This window comes from Uranotaenia lowii, chromosome 1 (assembly GCF_029784155.1).
Source record: "Uranotaenia lowii strain MFRU-FL chromosome 1, ASM2978415v1, whole genome shotgun sequence".
NCBI lineage: Eukaryota > Metazoa > Arthropoda > Insecta > Diptera > Culicidae > Uranotaenia > Uranotaenia lowii.
In genome coordinates, this window is record NC_073691.1 from 181,935,852 (window position 1) to 181,955,410 (window position 19,559).

The 19,559-nt window shown below is 38.7% G+C and overlaps 3 protein-coding genes and 1 long non-coding RNA gene across 4 annotated transcripts; 2 read left to right on the forward strand and 2 right to left on the reverse strand.

The window, feature by feature from the left end:
* Positions 1 to 6,023: 6,023 nt before the first annotated feature.
* Positions 6,024 to 9,557, forward strand: LOC129738196 (glycoprotein-N-acetylgalactosamine 3-beta-galactosyltransferase 1-like). Its single transcript, XM_055729386.1, has 6 exons — positions 6,024 to 6,033; positions 6,913 to 7,314; positions 7,941 to 8,079; positions 8,139 to 8,359; positions 8,428 to 8,583; positions 8,651 to 9,557. The coding sequence occupies exons 1-6, from the start codon at positions 6,024 to 6,026 to the stop codon at positions 8,893 to 8,895; spliced, it is 1,173 nt and encodes a 390-aa protein (XP_055585361.1). The 3' UTR covers positions 8,896 to 9,557.
* Positions 9,558 to 9,694: 137 nt separating this feature from the next.
* LOC129739321 (uncharacterized) lies at positions 9,695 to 10,870 on the reverse strand. The gene is made up of 2 exons (XR_008735820.1): positions 10,155 to 10,870; positions 9,695 to 10,084 (listed from the first exon to the last, which is right to left on the reverse strand). It is a non-coding gene; the product is annotated as an uncharacterized LOC129739321 (long non-coding RNA).
* A 1,623-nt stretch (positions 10,871 to 12,493) lies between these two features.
* Positions 12,494 to 16,134, forward strand: LOC129739259 (DNA polymerase iota). The gene is made up of 3 exons (XM_055730686.1): positions 12,494 to 12,605; positions 12,667 to 13,179; positions 13,568 to 16,134. Exon 3 carries the CDS (start codon positions 13,618 to 13,620, stop codon positions 15,679 to 15,681), a length of 2,064 nt encoding a protein of 687 aa, XP_055586661.1. The 5' UTR covers positions 12,494 to 12,605; positions 12,667 to 13,179; positions 13,568 to 13,617; the 3' UTR covers positions 15,682 to 16,134.
* Positions 16,135 to 16,825: 691 nt separating this feature from the next.
* On the reverse strand, positions 16,826 to 17,825 carry LOC129739271 (uncharacterized). The gene is made up of 3 exons (XM_055730697.1): positions 17,431 to 17,825; positions 17,220 to 17,368; positions 16,826 to 17,138 (listed from the first exon to the last, which is right to left on the reverse strand). Exons 1-3 carry the CDS (start codon positions 17,725 to 17,727, stop codon positions 17,051 to 17,053), a joined length of 534 nt encoding a protein of 177 aa, XP_055586672.1. The 5' UTR covers positions 17,728 to 17,825; the 3' UTR covers positions 16,826 to 17,050.
* Between the last annotated feature and the right edge of the window lie 1,734 nt (positions 17,826 to 19,559).

Below are 19,559 nucleotides of genomic sequence, written 5' to 3' on the forward strand. Positions count from 1 at the left end.
CTCTGTTTTAGTTATTATTGGTATGACCTGAAGCTTCAGTGCGATTTCAATATTCTACAACTAACGTTTAATAAAAAAAGTACCCAAGCAACCAAAAGCCGCGATTTTTCTTAAAGATGGAACTGTTATTATTTATTAAGTGTACTGAAAGTCCTTCAAACGAAATAAGGTACAAGCTATTGACTAGCCCATTCAATCATGTCAAATGACATTACGTTTAAATACTAATTACTACAGTGGCAATGAACTATTGCTGGATTGGTCGAGAGGCTAGTGAGTTTAATTGTATCCTAGAGAGCAGCGGTTCAATTCTCTAGGCGTCATTAGCTTTTTGTTATTAAAACAATATAATTAAAATCAATAAAATAGACTATGATAGACCGGCAACTTGGAATCTGTCATCTGGTTGTCAGAACAATCTATCAACTGGTTTTTTTAGCGCGTAAAAGTTTTTTTATATTCTCTTAGAAGCTGAAAAGCATTCTCCTTAGCCACCTGAACGAACTTCAAAGTTGCTTTAAGAACTTAAATTTTGCTCTGATTGGCATTCTCTTCAGACAAAAACGAGAGCTGATAAAGTTTGTATATGAAACCTTTTCAAGAGAATTCTGGTTGCTTGGGTATTCCTACAAACTTGTGAAATTTTACTCAAATTTTTGTCCATGAAAATTTATTTATCAAAAAACTTGTGCCTCCAGAAGCTTAATTTAGGATTGCCATCTGTCCCGCTTTTTTAGGAAATGTCCCGCAGTCCCGCTTTTTTTTCATAATGTCCCTCTTTTTTCTGGGAAAACTTTTGTGGTCGACTCAACCCTCTCCGATTCTTCCACTTCATAATAGTTGGTCCAAGCTTAATGAAAACGCTTCTTATAATATCTCTTATCGATCATTTAAATTCGGGGCATTTTTTTCAAATCTTCTTTTATCAATCTATGATTTTAACATCTTGAAATGTTCTCACGTAGAGAACATGACATTCACCGATAAGGCTGTAAATATTAAATAGCACAGAAAATCATTCAAATATAATTTTTTTTGTGTTTATGTTTCTCAGAATTGGCAGCATTTTTTTTTAATTTATATCAGACAAAATTAAAAATTAAAAAACTTGTTAAGTTCTTAGCATTTAAGATTGCCAGAATATTTTCCAGACATGTCCGGACCGGACGAATCCGAGCAACTTCATCTAAAAACTTACTTACTTTATTACTTATCACTTAGTAATATCGTCTAAAAGCGTTTCGATAAAAAACCATCATTCTCAATAGATAAGAACCGACGTTTATAACAAACAGTACATCCGTTTTTATTACAACTGCAAAACAAATAATTTAAATGTTTTGCTCCAAAGGTTCAAGTCCCATTGCAAATTGAGAAAAGTAAAGCGGGAAAATGGGTGATAAAAAAATATAGCTGTAGTATCAAGTGCAGTGGCTTTAATGTAGAAGCGCGTCACCACCGGTTTCCTCAAATCTTCAACGAAAACACTCCCAACCAAGTGCGTTCCAGCAGCAAGGTATCGGCCTTAGCGGTGAAAAGTGATGTCCTTTTACTAGGGACATCTAAAGATTATGAAAATTATATAGATGGATAGAAGGTTGAAACAAACAAAAATTTGATATGTGATGATAATGCTTCTAAACTAATTCTACCCGCTCATTTTCACCATCTTTCATTTCATCTAACCTTCTATCCATCATTTTCAATTGTTGGAAGTCTCGGGAAAAGAATCGTGAGATATCCCGATTACCGGAAACGCTGAAATGGTCAGGAAATGGACACTCTAATCAAAAGTTTCAAGGTCAATGGGACATACAATTGAAGTAGCTAGAATAAACCAATAGTTGTTTCACCAGTTATTTTTAATTTTACAAAAACATGCGATTTTCACCCTACTAAGAAAAAGGGATAAGTTGCGACAAACTTTGTATTTAGTAAAAAATCAGGCGAAAACGTTTGAAAATTTAGTGTTTTAAATATATGTGTGATGTCAACGCATAAGGCATCAATTGCAGTAGCTTTTAATTTTTTTTATAAAAAATTTTACATTTTTTTTCTGTCAAAAATGTTTTTAACCCTCCAAAGCCGTTCGGGTCAATATGACCCGAAGCGCACATTTCAAACATCTTTATCATCATCCCAATATACTGATTAACTGGTAGTTTTGACAGACCAAGTATGTTCTATGAAAATAATGATCAAATCAACGCCAAAAAACTAAAATTTGAGTTTTTAAAATCGGTTCATTGAGAAATGAAATACAGCTAAGCAAAGCCAAAACTGGATGTCGTTTTTTTAAAGTAAGACTTTTTCTACCGGAAGATCTGTCATAGCGGTAAAAACTTTCATTGAACCCCAACATATCTATACATTGTCGGATAGATGGATTCTTGACAATTTCAAACATCAATGAAATAATTAAATACAGAAAAGCTGTCAGAAGTTATGAGTATTTTAAAAATAAAATTGATTTTTCGGACTTTTAACTTTCTGAACCAGTTTCTGAAAACCTGGTAATACATATCGACTTTATTTTGAAATATTGAGTAATTAGAATAAATTACCTACACAATGAATATAATATCATCAAAATCGGTTAACATTAACAGCCAGGAGAACGAAATCAAATTACAACTCATATTTCCCCGAAACGGATATTTAGCGAACGGCTTTGGAAGGTTAAACATAAAGCATAAAGGTAGCTGCATACATTCAGGGGTAAAATACTTCAAAAAATTCTATTAACTGAAATCATAAAACATTAATGTTTACTTACTTACTTAATGATCCCGCGCCGATCCTCCGGTGCATAGGGCCGTGGTAAAAGACCTCCACTGTTGACGATCCGGAGCCAGCGTCTTCACCTGGTCCCAGTCAAGATTCTCGTCGACAGTTCGGATTTCAGCGGCTAGGCTTCGCCGCCACGAATTTCTGGGTCTGCCTCTTCTTCGATGACCTTCTGGATTCCAATCTAGCGCCTCTCTGCAAATCTCGTTTTCATCTCTTCGCAGCGTGTGCCCAATCCATCTCCACTTACGTTCCCGAATCTCGATTTCTAGCGCCCTTTGATGACACCGGCGATGTAGTTCCTCATTCGAGATCCAATTGCCAGGCCACCAAGCGCGGATGATATTCCGCAGGCAGCGGTTTACAAATACTTGCAGTCTTCGCGTCGTCACCGCATATGTGCACCAAGTTTCGCACCCGTACAGCAATACGGATTTGACGTTTGAGTTGAAGATTCGGATTTTCGTTCGTAGAGAGATCTGGCGTGACCGCCAGATGTTTCGGAGACTCGCAAACGCAAATCGGGCCTTTCTTATCCGGGTTTCGATGTCTTTTCTGGTACCACCATCAGGCGTTATCTGGCTACCAAGATACTGGAAGCACTCCACTTTCTCAACTTGTTGCCCAGCTACCATGAAACTGGAGGGATTTCCTGTGTTGGTCTCCATCGACTTGGTCTTTCCGACATTGACTTTGAGACCTGCTGCCTTGGAACTTTCGGTGAGGTCGTCGAGTTTGCTCTGCATATCTGGTTGTGTTTGGGCGAGCGTCAGCCAGGTCAAGGTCGTTCAGTTGCTCCATTGTTGAAGGATTCCACGGCAATCCTCGGTTCGGTGCACAGTCAATCGATCCAATCAGAATCTCATCCATTACGATTAGAAAAAGTAGCGGTGATAGAATACATCCTTGTCTCACTCCAGCAGTTACCGGGATTGGTTCGGACAAGACACCGTCGTGCAAGACCTTGCACGAAAATGCCTCGTACTGTGCTTCGATGAGATGGACTAGTTTCTCTGGGACCCCTCGTCGCCTTAGAGCCGCCCAGATGTTTTCATGGTTAAGTCGGTCGAATGCTTTTTCGAAATCAACGAACACCAGCAGAAAAGAGTCTTGGAATTCGTTGATTTGTTCCAGTATGATTCGTAGCGTTGTGATGTGGTCCACACATGATCGTCCGGATCGGAATCCAGCTTGTTGCCGTCGGAGTGTAGCGTCTATTTTCTCCTGGATCCTGTTCAGGATCACTTTGCAGAGTACTTTGAGGGTTGTACAGATCAACGTTATGCCTCGCCAGTTACCGCACTCTGTCAGGTCTCCTTTCTTCGGGACCTTTACGAGGATACCCTGCATCCAGTCGGCCGGGAATGTTGCAGTATCCCAGATGTCAGCGAAAAGACGGTGCAACATTTGTGCTGAACATTAATGTTTGGACGGATGAAATTTTTAAAGTAACAAACGCGTAAAGCAAAACAATCATATTTCAGTATGCGGATACGAGATTTAAAAGGTGAATTTTATTTGCATTTTGATGCATTTTAGCCCAGACTGGTAACTGAATTATATTTTTAAGATAAGTTAACCACCGTTAATTAATTTTGTAAATTTATTTTTCGGCATATCGGTGAAAAGTAGTTATGAAATTGATAAAGATGGATAGAGAAGTGAGAAGAAAATTTACAGATGTTGAAAAGAGCGAAAGAGCATTTTTGCGAGGAAACTTATTAACGTACACCATACTTTACCCTGCAACATTTCATTATTTAGGAGAAGTAGTACCGGGATAGAGGTGGCACTACCTTAACCTATACAATGAAATCTGGTTGGTCCGAAGTCTACATGTGGTGGACACGTATACTCCGGACGGGCAAAATATGGCGTACGTTAAGCTCCAGAAAGCTTCCCTATTGCGCGCAATGGTTCTATCGATGCGCTAGCCGTGTTGATATTTCGTTATCACGGCATGAATGCACTGTATGAGTGCTAATCATTAGGGTCAACGGTCCAATTTGACTAAGCCAATCAATGGTTCAAAATAATTCGGGCTTAGTCAAATTGGACCGTTGACCCTAATGATTAGCACTCATACAGTGCATTCATGCCGTGATAACGAAATATCAACACGGCTAGCGCATCGATAGAACCATTGCGCGCAATAGGGAAGTTTTCTGGAGCTTAACGTACGCCATATTTTGCCCGTCCGGAGTATACGTGTCCACCACATGTAGACTTCGGACCAACCAGATTTCATTGTATAGGTTAAGGTAGTGCCACCTCTATCCCGGTACTACTTCTCCTAAATAATGAAATGTTGCAGGGTAAAGTATGGTGTACGTTAATAAGTTTCCTCGCAAAAATGCTCTTTCGCTCTTTTCAACATCTGTAAATTTTCTTCTCACTTCTCTATCCATCTTTATCAATTTCATAACTACTTTTCACCGATATGCCGAAAAATAAATTTACAAAACATAACTGAATTATAAGAATATAATTCTGAAAAATTTGGTGATTATCCGAAAAACACTTGTACACCAACAGTGGTGGTATCGGATAATAAAAGCAATATAAAGTTTGTAGGTGATTTCAGCCAATCCGTCATACTGGGTTAATTTTTTTACGGCAACGAAAAATGTCAAATTTGTACATCTATTGCTCGATTTTTAAATTTCCATCAAAAACTCGTGTATTAGAACATAAGATAATGGTAGGAACTACAGAGGAGTTACTTATGAAACACATTTGCAACCTTAAGGTTCGAACCGATTTAAACAACAAGGTGTCAGAAGATGATCAGCATTCCTATGTTGGAAAATTGATTCAAACACATCTGATTGAAGTTCGCTTATTTACTTATTTTTCGCAAACGGTTCACTTTTTCTGGAGAGGGTCGTGGCTTCTGGCAAAACAAAAATTTATGTTTTGCCCTACTAAGTGAAGGACGCCTGTGACGATTAGCAAGGGCTTGAGTTCCCAATGTTGTCTGCATTGGAACGAACGATTAGACACGTCCGGCATTGAAACGAGTGGGTGATACGGAACTGATCTTATAGATACTGGAGATTTTGTAGAATAAAAACAGAACCAGAATGCATTTCGGTTGGCGAAATTTTATATTTATATTGAAGTGAGCTTTAGGTTCACTTGTTTTGCTGTAGAGTTCGTCAACGAACGTAGTAGCATAAAGTGGTCACCAAAAGTTGTGTTGAAGATAGGTTATGATGAAGACAGAAATTAAATATATGGAGCTAGGTAAGTGTCGAACTGATCAGATTTCAAGTGCCTTTTTCGTTTTGATTTGGGAATCGGGAGTTAGTTCTATGTTCAACTACAAGGGAGCTATAAAAGCTCGTTAACGACCAATGGGATTTTTGTAAAATCCTTTTTAACATTTTTAAAATACTTAGAAGTGTAAAACGGATTTACTTCAAGAGCAAATGAAAAATCGATTAGGGGAGATAAGGGCATAATAGCCATCTTAAGGAGGACGCTTATTTAACAATACAAACGGCAACATTTCGTACCCCTCTTTTCCCGACCATCATACCGTATTCAATTTTGAGTGTTCATTAGGGTGCCCCAAATAGCCCGACTTTTGGAAAAAAAAATCATGGGCTGAAGGCTAAAATTGATCCTACGCCTAGAGCAAGTTCCCATTCCAAATTTGGGCCAGATCGGCATCTAAAATCGAATTTATTTCGCTGGAAGATCACAGGAGCTTAGTTTTATGATTATCAACGACTTTTGTGGAACGAAATAAATTCTCGCTGGGAATTTTTTTTGGCATTTTTTTTTTGATAAATTGCATAACTACAGGGGCTAAGAAACATGACTTTCATGACATGTTTTCGGTTGTAGGTTTTACGCACTTTAGCCTGTCTATATTTTTATATCATTTTTATTAAAATTGTACCACAAATAACTGAGATATTTTAACTCATATGGATAGTAGGTAAATATTAACATATTTTTGAAACTGTTATAGTCGTTTTCCGACCCCTTCTTTAGCCGGGGTTTATGTTTCATTTTGGCTACCTAACGAGAACAAACTTTTGCACTATTTCTCGTTTATTCTAATTAGAACGCAAGAAATTTGTTGAAAACTGAAAATTATATTTCATCTTGTTTCAGGAGCCCGTAACCGTGCACAGCCACGCACGCTGGTCACACTGATCTTCGGAATAATTCTGGGCTTTATGTTTACCTCTCTCATCACTTCCAGTACCAGTAGAGTGTGGTCGCCTTCGGAATTCAACTATGCCCATGGTTCTTTACCTCTCGTTTTGAGTGATCCTCATTCGGAAGACGATTTGAAGGATGCGGCCGGTCCAGAGAAAGATGTTGGGTTTCATGCGGCCGAGGAAGAAGCTCACGCTCACGAGAACTCCTCACTAGCTAACCAGTTGCAGAAAGAAGTACGGGTGCTGTGTTGGATCATGACCAACCCTAGCAATCACAAGACGAAAGCACTGCATGTTAAACGAACCTGGGGCGCACGTTGCAACAAACTCCTTTTCATGAGCTCCGAAGCAGGTAACATAGTCGATGGCGTTCCAATTATTCATTTGCTTATCATAAATCAAAATCACTCGTCAAAGCAACCGAAGATAATTGGTAAAAAAAAGTATGATGCTGTGAGTTTTGAACCTAAACCCGAATGATGTCAGTCGAGTAAGAACGCTGCCACGAAGCCATACCATCATCTCTGGGTAACTGATGCGTGATTTGATCCTACAGTTTTGATTAGTTATCAAAGAAGAAGAATCTTCATACCAGCCCAAAATTAAGGTTCTTGAAGCTACTTCGAAGCTCGTTTAAGTGGCTAAAGAGAATGCTACTCAGCCTCTAAGAGAATATCAAATGCTTCTATGCGCCGAAAAAATATCGTTTGAGGACAGATTGCTAGATCGATGATCTAGCATCGTCTATGTTATTGATTTTAATTAAATTTAAATTTTTAAGTTTTGATCGGTTTGGAACACATATTAGAGTTGAATTTTCTGTTCCCATAACCATACCTTCTAATGCGGAAAACAGGGACGCCAGTTCGTGTAAATTTTTTTAACAGAAATTTTTCAAATGTTTTTCTCAACTCTCACCCCCACTTCCTGCATTCATATATGTACTAGACAATAAACAAAACACTTCCCTTTGTACAGACCCAGTGTTGGATTCAGTTGCTCTTCCTGTAGGCGAAGGCCGGGACAATCTTTGGGGCAAAACCAAAGAGGCATTTAAATACATTTACCAGCATCATCTGGACGATGCCGACTGGTTTCTTAAGGCTGATGATGACACGTAAGTAATTAAAAAAAAGTTCTTAATCGAGTATTTTAATCAATGATTTACTTTAATAGATACGTGGTGGTGGAGAATCTTCGGTACATGCTGTACCAATACTCATCGAGCTTTCCAATTTATTTTGGTTGCAAATTTAAACCACATGTGAAGCAAGGGTACATGTCCGGTGGAGCTGGCTACGTCCTTAGCAAAACTGCTGTCAAGAGATTCGTGGAAGAAGCTATCCCAGACCAAAAGTGTCGACAAGATCCTAGAGGAGCCGAAGATGCCGAAATTGGTAATGCAATATTCATTCAAAAATTACTTTACACAACATTTTTAATATCTAATATTCTTCCCCTAAAGGCAAATGCTTAGAACTGGTGAAGGTATTGGCTGGTGACTCCCGAGATTCACTTGGACGGGGACGGTTTTTTCCTTTTGTTCCAGAACATCATCTCATACCTAGCCACATGGATAAAGATCATTGGTTTTGGAAGTATATTTACTATAAAACAGATGAGGAAAGTATTCTCGAAGTAAAAACCAGAGAAATGTTGTTTTACTCGTATTTTTTGTCCTTTTCAACAGGGTCTTGATTGCTGTTCGGACAATGCCATCTCGTTCCACTACGTTTCTCCCAACCAGATGTACGTTCTAGATTATCTAATTTATCATCTGCGGCCGTACGGAATTGTCGCGCATTCGCAACCATTGCCTCAAAAGCTGACATTAGATGAAATTGTCCAGTCGATTGATTCAAGTAAAACTACGGATTCCCTCGATAATGACAATAAGGGCGAATCCCAGGTTAACCAGACATCTAATAATTAATGGAAACATTTCCTAGATGCATGTATATAGATGAAAGAAATACACCCAAGTAACAATTTAAGTTTTTTAAGAAACTTGAAGGGCGCTTAAAAACTTTGCTATAAAACAACGTTTTGTTATATAAACCCCATTAAAACATCTTTAAAACACCTATAAGAGTAAAAAGGCCCACCTACAGGAGGTTCTGAAGAACACATTACAAGTACCTTATACAACCATATGGACTCAAAAGGGCTTTGCCGAAAGCTGGTACAAGATAATCAATTCTAGTGGCAGATGAAGAAATTATTCATGAAAAAATCTATTCTGAGAACGGTTTTAAATCGCATTTAATAAAATATAAGAATCCGACTCAAAAAAAAAGGAAATTTCAACGACAAAAAAACGTCATGGTTCATTCCTGTCAAAATCAAAAAGCATAAAATAATAATTAGATATATATGGCAAAATGCAGATGTTATTATCAAAATTGATGAAAAATTGGTTGCGCTTCGAAATTTTTCGATTGATTTTTCGAAATAAGGGCAAATAAAAAGCGCCCCTTTATGATTTTGCTAAATTAAAGAGCTCATACATAAATTTTGGTTATTCGATTTTTGCAAATGTCATGTTTTCCTCTCATTTGTTAGTATGTAAAAAAATATTTAGTAGAATAACGATATCTCATGCATGAAATGAAAACACTTACATTCTGTGATTTTTATTTGAAATAAATATTACTAAAGGAAAATTGCGTTTCATCTACTGCAAGCGACATTTTTCGGAACAGCTGATGATTTCATTAAATGACAACACATAATTTCGAGCACTTTTTGTTCATTTATTACACACAATTATTAATTTTCAAAGAGTCACTCTATCACTTCTTAATATTAATTTGATCACTTCTTTATATTAATATGATGTAGTCGGAAATTGCATTTATGCGGTGCTCTTCAAGGATCGATCTAGCCGGATTTCTTTTCCAACGCTACGGAATCTCTCCGGTGATGAAAATTCCGACAGCCAACGGGGTACTGTGTAGGCCGTTTTTGATGCTGCGTTGCTCGAAGAACTGTCTTTTGGTGACCTCCCATCATTAACATCCGGATATTTGTGGTATGATTGAGACGGAACGCAACATCAGGATAGCGGCAGGCCTGGCAAAGTAGGATCAACTTTTCCACCATGATTTCGAAAGCCCTTGAACCTACGGAAGTTGCAAACAATTAACATACCGCAATTGAACGATGCAATGCTATCAAAAGATGGAAATTTACCTTTTGATTGCTGCAGTGGATTTGGAAATTTATCACTTAGCTGCCATTATTGATACTTGAATTGGCTTAGACTATGGTTGCCACATGACAGATTTATCGAGAAAACTATAGATTTTTGAGTTTATTTCTGGTACAGATTCTGTACGAACAGGTGACAAATTTTTGAAATTCGGTACAGATTTTCATCGTTTTTCATAAAGTTTACTAAAATAGAATTTGAAGTATGGTCGAGGCAAATCAGATGACTATTTAAAGACAGAATCAATAAAAGATACGAAAACTAAACCAAATTTTCCGAATGAAAATACAGATTTCAATATGGCAACGCTGTTATCCCTATATAGGCTTTTTATCCGTCAGAGTTTTCTTTTCTGTGATATTATAGGCTTTTTCAATGTAGTTTTGACGTTTTCCAGTAGTTGTATAAAAAGGTTTTGTAAAGGTTGTGTAGCTGCCTTCCAGACCGAAATAAAAATGAATGAGAGAAATCAATTTGAATTCAAGTTGAGTTTTAGTAGAGAGTTGTGTTAGGGTTCTGTAACTATCCTGAAGGGTATTTATATTGTGATCTTCTCGAAATACGCTTTACAGCCTTAAACGCATTCTCAATGCGATTATAAAACCTTGCGCTTTTCGTATAAAGCCTAAAAGTGTTTAAAATGTTACTTGGGACAGATTACTAAAGCAGGTTACAATAATCTTACTTTATTGAGCTCTCTTATTGTTTCACTAGATGACCAAGCAAACGTTAAGGGCCTTTAAGGCGCGACATGATTAAGGCTGACATTCTGAATGCTTTGCATAAAACGAATGCCAAAGATTGATCAAATTGCCAGTTCGATAAATGAGTCAATTGGATCGTTGAAAAATGAAGTTGAGGAAATCAAAACTTTCCGGCAAGTCACTTCGAGCGAGTTTGAAAACCTGAAAGTTTACATGAACCCTGAAATCGAAGTGCGCCGTTAATCAACAAAAGTCGAATTGTGCAAACCCATAGAAGAGCTTTATTTGAGTTGTCTCTAGGCTACGTGCTACGAGTTTTAAAACCCATCTTTGGCAGGAGAACGGAGTGTAGAGGCGAAGGATAAACCACTAGCTCGCTCGACTCTTCGACAAATCCAGTATCCAGAAGGTAACGAAAGCTGGACGGATACGCTGGACAGATCATGTTGCTAGAATGTCGAACGACTGTTCTGCAAGCAAAACAGGTGTTCGCTTCGAATCCGGTAAGTAGCGAGACGCAACAAGCGAGGTGGTTAGATCACGTGGAGCCAATTCGCTATATAACTATGTCATCAGCTTAATTCGGCTAAAGTTTTTTGGATTCGGTTTTGTTATTCTTATTGTTGTTTATTGTTAGGGTGCTGCCAAGCTGACGCTTTGTAACGTTACCATGGTTTGCTTCCACTCTCCACAAAACTAAAACTGTTCGCATTTACTTTCCATTAGAAAAGCGCCAACGTTCTTCGAAATAACAGGTTACATCATCCGTCATATTGGTCGTCAGATTTCTAGAATGATGACGTAGTTGTTATGGAAATTAACGAGCATTGCACTGATTTTTTAAGTTTATTCATAAAAAATATTTTCTGAGCCAGTTATTTGTGGCCATCGTCGTCAAATGAATGAATTCGATTTCGTAGATTTATGAACATCTTAAAAAAAAATTGAATTTGTTTTGCAATTCTGGAAAAAGAATGATTTAGTGAGGTATGAAATATCTAAATTTTCATGGATATTGTTAATATCGGAAACTATTTCCAAGCTCATTGCAAGCTTAAAATTTGATAATATCGCAAGAAAACACATCCTACAGTAAATAAATAAATCATTTAACACGCAAGTTTAGAATTTTAAATAGCAAAATATTAAACTTGATAAATCATTTTTTTTAACGTCCGTTTTTTAAACGAGTTTTGAAAGATTCTAAGCTCTGTATTTAAAGCGGCCCGCTTAAACTGAAATCAATAATTGTTTTATCACGAAATTTGATTTCGGGTTTTTAAGCACAGATCCATTCTATTTTTTTTATAATTATCTAAATAATATCTCAACAGTAAGCAAATTCTCCACGAATTTCGGATTTCCGCGAAAATAGTAAGAAATTTTTTCCTTTTTTACAATCAGCAGATGTATAGAAAGTGGAATTTCGCACGCCGAGTTGATTTTCAACGCCGCGCCAGTATGGCATACCAATGCTTTGCACTGGTTCTAATTGGAACGCAGAAAGCAGAGCAATGCTTAATCGCCCCAGAATGACATCAGCCTTTTTGAAAACTATAACCTATTTTTTATGGTTGTATTGGTGTGAGAAGGCAAGCTAGCACTACTACAAAAACAAATGGAAAGCATCGCGCACACGACTGGCTGATGGGGATGAACGAATGATGATGATTAGGTGATGGATGCACTGTTTGGTGGATCACTTCGTTTCTGTGCTGTTTTGGAACGGTAAATATTCGATTGAAAACATAACAAATTGCTCATTTCTTAACCTTTTGGTTTGTTTCAGCTCGTACGGAAGTTAGAAAGGATCTTGGCTCGATAAATTACGCGTTGAAGTGCCAGCAACTTGATAACAGAAATTGACTGCGACTTATCCGTATTAAAACCGTCTTATTCTCGCTGTATTCGGCAGTCACCACGTTCGGGCATGCTAATCGCCATCGAAAGTGTTGAACAAATTCGCAAAGAAAAGTTCATAAATTGATAAAAAGGTCAAACTTTCCCAAAAACCAACAGGGAAAACCTTCCACGGAAGAAGTGAACGGTTCAACGTAAAGGCGGATGGTGTCGGGAGGAGTGTGTTTAGTAACTTTCCTTGTGGTAGAAAGAGCTAGAGCGCCAGTTGAATACCCCCGCCGTGCAACGAGCAAGGGAAAGAACGAGAGGTGAAAACCTCTAAAAAGAAAAAGCAAGGTGCATCATCGCTCCGCATACAGAGAACATCGTCATCATCGTCATTACTATATCACCAAGTGTAATCGTGAAATCGCGTTAATCAACAAGCAAAACCATTCAAAAGGTAAACAAAGCAATGATCTGGAATTATTTCGATGAAATATCTCTATTTTATTGTTTTCTATTCAAAATGCTGAGAAGCAATTTGGGATAATGTTTCCAAACTTTGTATACATAATAAGTTCTATGTTTTATTTCTAATAATAGGACATACAATGGTTTAGCCTTCAAAACATCAAACAATTACCTCCTAAATAAAAGGATGGAGAATAACATCAAAGTATTTTATAAAAGCTTCGTTCAATTTAATTTTCAGTCTAGGAAAAAAGTTTGTAATTTTTTATATAAATCAATAAGGTTGGAACAGAGTGCCTTTTTTGAAGATGACTCCAAACTCGTTCAATTATAAATCATTGTTGCCAACGCCTTGTAACGACTGTTCTTTTTCACAGATTTCTTACAATTGGATGGCCGGTGGCCGAGACAAGCTGGACCGAACACAATGGATGAAGACTTTCTGGCGGACGACCAGGTCTCCGCTTCAGGCGATTCGGGAGCAACAGATGCACACCTGTCATCGGTGGTGTCTGAAGACCACCGTCGGGTGATTATCCATATCGATATGGACTACTTCTACGCCCAGGTCGAGGAAATTTTGGACCCCAGCCTGCGGGAAAAACCAGTCGGCGTGAAACAACGGTTTAACGTCGTCACGTCCAATTATATCGCTCGAGAGTATGGTATACGAAAGATGATGCTGATAACAGAAGCCGTGAAGCTTTGTCCGGAACTGGTTCTGGTGAACGGGGAGGATTTAACAAAGTACAAAAACATGTCCTGCCGGATCAACGAGATTATGCACAAATATACGCCCAATGTGGAGAAGTTGGGACTTGATGAGAATTATCTGGACGTGACACAAGAAATTCAGCTAAGACTGGAACAACGTGATTGTGATCCAAATACGGCGAATACAGTAGAAGGTTTCATTTATCCACCGGTAGAAAAGGACAGCGGCCTTAGCGACAAGGAAGCGTTTCGAAAAGCGTGTGGATGTGGTTGCGATCGGCGCCTTATTTTTGGAACCCATTTGGCGAAAGAAATCCGAGACAGCATTTTTAGGGAGTTGGGTTTGAAATGTTGCGCCGGAGTATCCCATAACAAGTTATTGGCAAAACTTGTCGGTAGCGCCAATAAGCAGAACAAACAAACGGTACTGCTTCCGAATTGTGGGGCAGATTTCTTAGCTTCCTTGGGGTCTGTCCAAAGTTTAACTGGGATTGGCGAAAAAACTGCGCAAATTTTGGAGGAAATTGGTATAAAAACTGTTCGTGATCTGCAAGAAGCACCGCTTGAGCTGCTAACCAAGAAGCTGGGCCAAGAGCAGGCAAGCCGTCTCAAGGAGATATCATTTGGCAAAGATGATACACCAGTGAAACCAACTGGTAAACCAAAATCCGTAGGTCTGGAAGACTCGTGTCCAGCAATATCACTTCGAGCGGATGCGGAGGATAAATTTCGCCATCTTTTGGTGCGGCTGGTTAAAAACATCGCGGAAGATGGACGAGTGCCGGTGGCTATAAAAGTTACGGTTCGTAAGTACGATTCCACGAAGAGAACGAGTCATCGCGAGTGCAAACAGGACAAAATTTCGCCCTCCTTCTTCCGACAAAAAGACGGCAAATTAACACTTGTCGATGGTGCTCCAGAAAAGATTCTTGCTACGGTAATGAAGGTTTTCGAGCGAATGGTAGATCTCCAGCAACCGTACAACATTACCCTGCTAGGTTTATCTTTTTTCAAATTCCAAGAACGGAAGGCGGGTTCCAAATCGATCGCCAATTTTCTCATAAAAAAATCCGACATTGAAGTTCAATCCATCACAAACTTGAGCAACGAATCGCTCACATTGAGTGACAGCTTCTCATCGAATAGGTCTTTTCCGACGGCAATGGATTGTGATCCATCGACTAGTGCGGCTGTGTCAGATTCCGGTTCAATGGCATCGCTGTCTGGTTCGGAATCTGATGCAGAACCGTCCCCGAAAAAATGCCGTCGCTTGGCCTCATTTCTAGCAAGAAAGAACAGCAGCCTTATGCCAGCTGCCGAAGACGATTCTTCGTCGCCCAGCAAACTGCGTGTTGCAGATCTTAGACTGAACTCGAAAGAGTACGACCAGGAACCTTGTAGCAGTAACAGCAATCATCTGACCGACATTCCATCTACTAGTACTAAATCACCGGGAGGCTTTTTTCGTAATCACCTTTCATCATCGACTCCTGCAAAGCAGTCCCCGTTAACAACGCCCTCCATTCCATCCGCCAGCGCTAGCTCGACCCATCCTCTCGTAATGGCCAGCAATAGCAGCTGCAGTAGCACCGAGTTGCCTCCGAATGTAGATCCGGAAGTGTTTAACGCGCTGCCTTCGGACGTTCAGGAAGAGCTGCTGCAAAATTGGCGCCTCACTAACACCGCTTCTGCAACTTCCTCGAACTCGACAACGGCCAGTGGAGGTGAGTCCAGCTCAAAAAACACGTTATACCGATATTTTGTTAAAAACACCTAGCGATTAGTGGCGTCGTAGATTCTCGTTTTCTTTCCCTTCTTATTCGTGTTGATTTTTAAAATACAAGAAAGATGAAATTAATATTTATTGCCACCGAACACGATCACTGTCCTTCGTTGTTTCTGTTGAACAAATGTTACGTTAAAAGTTATTGAAAGTGTTAGGTTTCTCAAGCACACATCCGTACCTAAATGAAGTTTCTGCTAACAAGAACGTTTGCTTTTGAGTAAGGAATTCTCAGCCCAACTCCAACTGGCGCACTGCTTCGAACAAAAGACATCATTTATATCAAAACTAGCGCTACTCAGCCAATGAATTCTTTTCCGACACACCCTGCAACAACCTGACCGGACGAAGAATGTAATCGATAGCGGAAAAAATGATCCAATAAAAGCATACATAAAATGTATCACAGCAGATGGAAAGCATCCGAAGTGATCGTAATATAGTGAATTTGATGCGTTTATTTCATTCATTTCTAGCAAAGCATACCGAAACAAGTCCCCGATTTATGCTACAAGTTGCAAAATGAAGATTTTTCAGCACAAGTACCTAGTTAATTTATCCCACGAGGGCTGGCGAGTTGGATAATTACGTCGAGTGCTGAAGAAATATTGTTTTGCAATTAGTTGCATACCTACACAATTTTATGCAAATTCCAAAATTTCCATTGATCAAACATTGATTTTCCTACAAGCTGAACAAGTAACCCCACGTGGACGACCATGTCACTGTGCTAAAAATTCTGATCAGGTACCTAGGTAGAGAACTGTAACATTTGAAAGGAAAAAAACAGTATAGTATAGCTTATTTAGAGGAATTTTTATATTCAACATATACTAAACTCGGAGAGCAAAAATAGCAAAATATAAACTCATATAGCTTGAGCAACCCAATGGAAATAATAAAAAAAAATCTGCCGAAAACTAGCTCCTGTCAAAATCTAGAGTAGGTATCTACCATATGAAAAAAAAATCGAAAAAAGCATAAAATTGAATATCTATTGCGATTCTATTTCTTATTTGAGTATTGGTTATGATCTATTTATCAAATAAATAACGAAAACGTAGGAAATTGCCAGGAGTATTTACCTAATTTTATCCAGGGACTACTTTCACAGTTCATAGCTGCCATTCAATACAACTAAGAGTGTCGGAAAAATCCTTTCACTTTCAGGATTTTCCATATGTACTGTTTATATTCCATCTAAAGTTTCGTCATTTTTTGTATTTTTATGAATTTGCGGTTCTCTAAATAAGGTTAAGATACCAGTTATTTAGGTACACATAAACAATACTTACGACTTCGGTACTTTTACCGATCGGGTCCAAGATGTGGAATTTATCATTTTGGTAAATAGGCGATGCCTTCAAGGCTGCTTCCAGACTACGGACCCCAACTTCCGGTTGATCTCCGATAATATCAGTGCAGCGATTTCCTGTTTTTCTAAAGGAAGCCTAAAGAATAGCGTAGTGATTGCTCAGTAACGACTCAAATAATTCCTAACATATGGGTAATCGGTAATAAAATTGCCTTACTTGGCTGCCAAATCGCCTCCACCGTCGATTTCCTCCTTCCGTGCCTTTCGTTGAGCATGCCGATTGGCTCTGGCGGCGACCGTTTCCTTCACTGCAATCAGCTGAGTCTGTTTGGCTTCTTTGCCCTTGAACAACGCTGATCGGGTAGGCTAGCAAAAGATGAGGTCCTTTCATAAGGATGCCAATCATATTCAATCACGATATCACTTACCTTAGTTTTCTTTTTCTTTTTTTCGAACTGCAAGGAATCGTAATAGTTGGGTTTCTCCCGCCGGACCCTCCCGGTTCTTCGGCGCTGGATCTGGGCCGAGGCAGCGATGGCAGCAGCTCGTTTTTGCTCAGCTGCCGATGGTCGTCCACTCTTCTTGCCGCTTCCTTTTGGGCGACCACTTTTTCCTGGTTCACGGCCGGTAAACGAGTGTCCACAGGCGGTGCAACGTTTGGAGGCGATCGCAATTTGACCTTCGCAGTTGGGGCAGTTCTTTGAGATCATCCTTGTTTTTACCATTTTTTGAAGGAAGCCACTTTAAAGCCTACGTTCACTATTTATCGCTTATATCAGAGCCCAGAGCGCATCAGAGGTGTAGTGCGAACATTCGGGCAACAATAACGAATGTATAATTGTGTGCTCACTGTGTAAACAAAAACAGAAGAATTCACGAAAAGATTGATTTTCTCATAATCCGCACGCTAGAAATTATTAAACCATTTACGATTCAAAAATAACCATTTTTGACCTTTTCCCGGGAAATGTCATTTTATGAGTTCTCCTTGAGAAGTCATAAAATGACTTCTGGGGGAGAAGTTCGAATATGGTTATTTTTCAACCGTAAAGGGTAGCATCCTAGAAGTAAGAAAACGGTTATTTTTCAACCGATATTTAAAGAGCAATATTGAGGGATTGAACGGTATCATAGACTTATCGACTAAATTAAGCAAAAACACGATTTACAAATATGTATGTTGTTTATTTTATTCCTTGTATCTGTGGTGCTTAGCGCTAGGCGAACACCAACAGCAGCCGAAACACCCAGCAGCATTTGAAGCAGCAAAATTTATTCCCCCACGATTACCACCGAATTTAAATGAGAAAACTAACCTAACGTCGGTTCCGAACAATACCGGGAGTGGTGATCCCATATGCCTCGGTGACATTTTGTAGAACCGTAGCTTCAGCAAATGGCCAAATCAGTATTACCACACCAGTGCTTTTCGTTCACGGGGGTTTGAATGGTTCTTTTATGACCGTCGGATGATGTATTTCATGCGGTTCAGCCAGTTCCAGCTCCTTCAGGATGGTGAAAAAATGGTCGTTGGAATATCTCGCATCCCGCAATAATTGATAGAAAACCTAAAACAAGAATTCAGTAACCAACCTTATTTATCCATGGAAAATAAAAACTTACCGGGGCATTGTGCGAAGACCGCTTCCAGATAGTGCGAGGACTACTGTTCAAATTGCTCGCGTTTTCCTTAGCTTTTTCAGCTTTCATTTGTTGTGGCTGATTTCGATGAACCGGTAGCAAGCGGTTCAATTACAAGCGGGGCCTTCTAATCCGTGTCCTGAAAAATTTTTTTAGGTTGGAGTTTTTATTCGAAAATAATTTATATTAAATTGTTTACCTTTTATTGTCAATAGATTTGATGTTCCAGAATTACAAGGACCGATTTGAATGAGAACTCGGTTCAGTTACGCGGCATTATGAATTTAAAAAAAACGCGTTCGTCTGCACATCGATTATTTTCAAAATTTTTTGGTTAATGCTCTAGAACTACAAAAATGGTTTAAATTTGTGAAGGAAAAATTCTTAAAAAATAACCATATTGGCAGTTTTCGGGCCAAAGCCAAAAAATGGTTATTTTTGAACCAAAAATGGTTAAACAAAAACGAGCGTGCGACCAAACTTCATGCAGGACTATTCAAAGTTCTGAATAAATAATTCGGTATTGAATTGAAAATAGAGCGAAAACACCATTATTAAATTATTATCATATTGAATAGTAAATTAATTACTTCTCAAAAAAAAGTTGTTAATGATGTTTCGAAAAAAAAAAACTTCTTGAAAAATCGCCAGATGAAAACAATCTACGATCGTGCATTATTTGCCGGTAATTATGGCCTCTTAATTTGCCTGTGAAATTAAGAAAAAATTACCTCGAAAATCGCCAAGTTGGTCAAGCCGCTGTCTGTTCATTGAACGGAAATTATAAGAGGTTGATTTTCCTGTTGTTAGGCGTTTATGTGAACAAGTACGCGCACGAAATGTTAAAAACTAAATTTTAAGCATTGTATCAAAGCTATTCAGTGCATGTTTCAATTTAACCGATTCTTTATCACTT

What these genes read in the sequence shown, in the direction of transcription:
- LOC129738196 (XM_055729386.1), top strand. An exon ending in TTTCATGAGCTCCGAAGCAG is followed by an intron (nt 7,315 to 7,940) that starts GTAACATAGTCG and finishes CCCTTTGTACAG; the next exon opens with ACCCAGTGTTGGATTCAGTT. An exon ending in AGCCGAAGATGCCGAAATTG is followed by an intron (nt 8,360 to 8,427) that starts GTAATGCAATAT and finishes CTTCCCCTAAAG; the next exon opens with GCAAATGCTTAGAACTGGTG.
- LOC129739259 (XM_055730686.1), top strand. Translation starts at nt 13,618, where the DNA reads ATGGATGAAGACTTTCTGGCGGACGACCAGGTCTCCGCTTCAGGCGAT.
- LOC129739271 (XM_055730697.1), bottom strand. Translation starts at nt 17,727, where the DNA reads ATGGTAAAAACAAGGATGATCTCAAAGAACTGCCCCAACTGCGAAGGT. An exon ending in AAAAGAAAAAGAAAACTAAG is followed by an intron (nt 17,369 to 17,430) that starts GTAAGTGATATC and finishes ATCTTTTGCTAG; the next exon opens with CCTACCCGATCAGCGTTGTT. An exon ending in GGAGGCGATTTGGCAGCCAA is followed by an intron (nt 17,139 to 17,219) that starts GTAAGGCAATTT and finishes GCTATTCTTTAG; the next exon opens with GCTTCCTTTAGAAAAACAGG.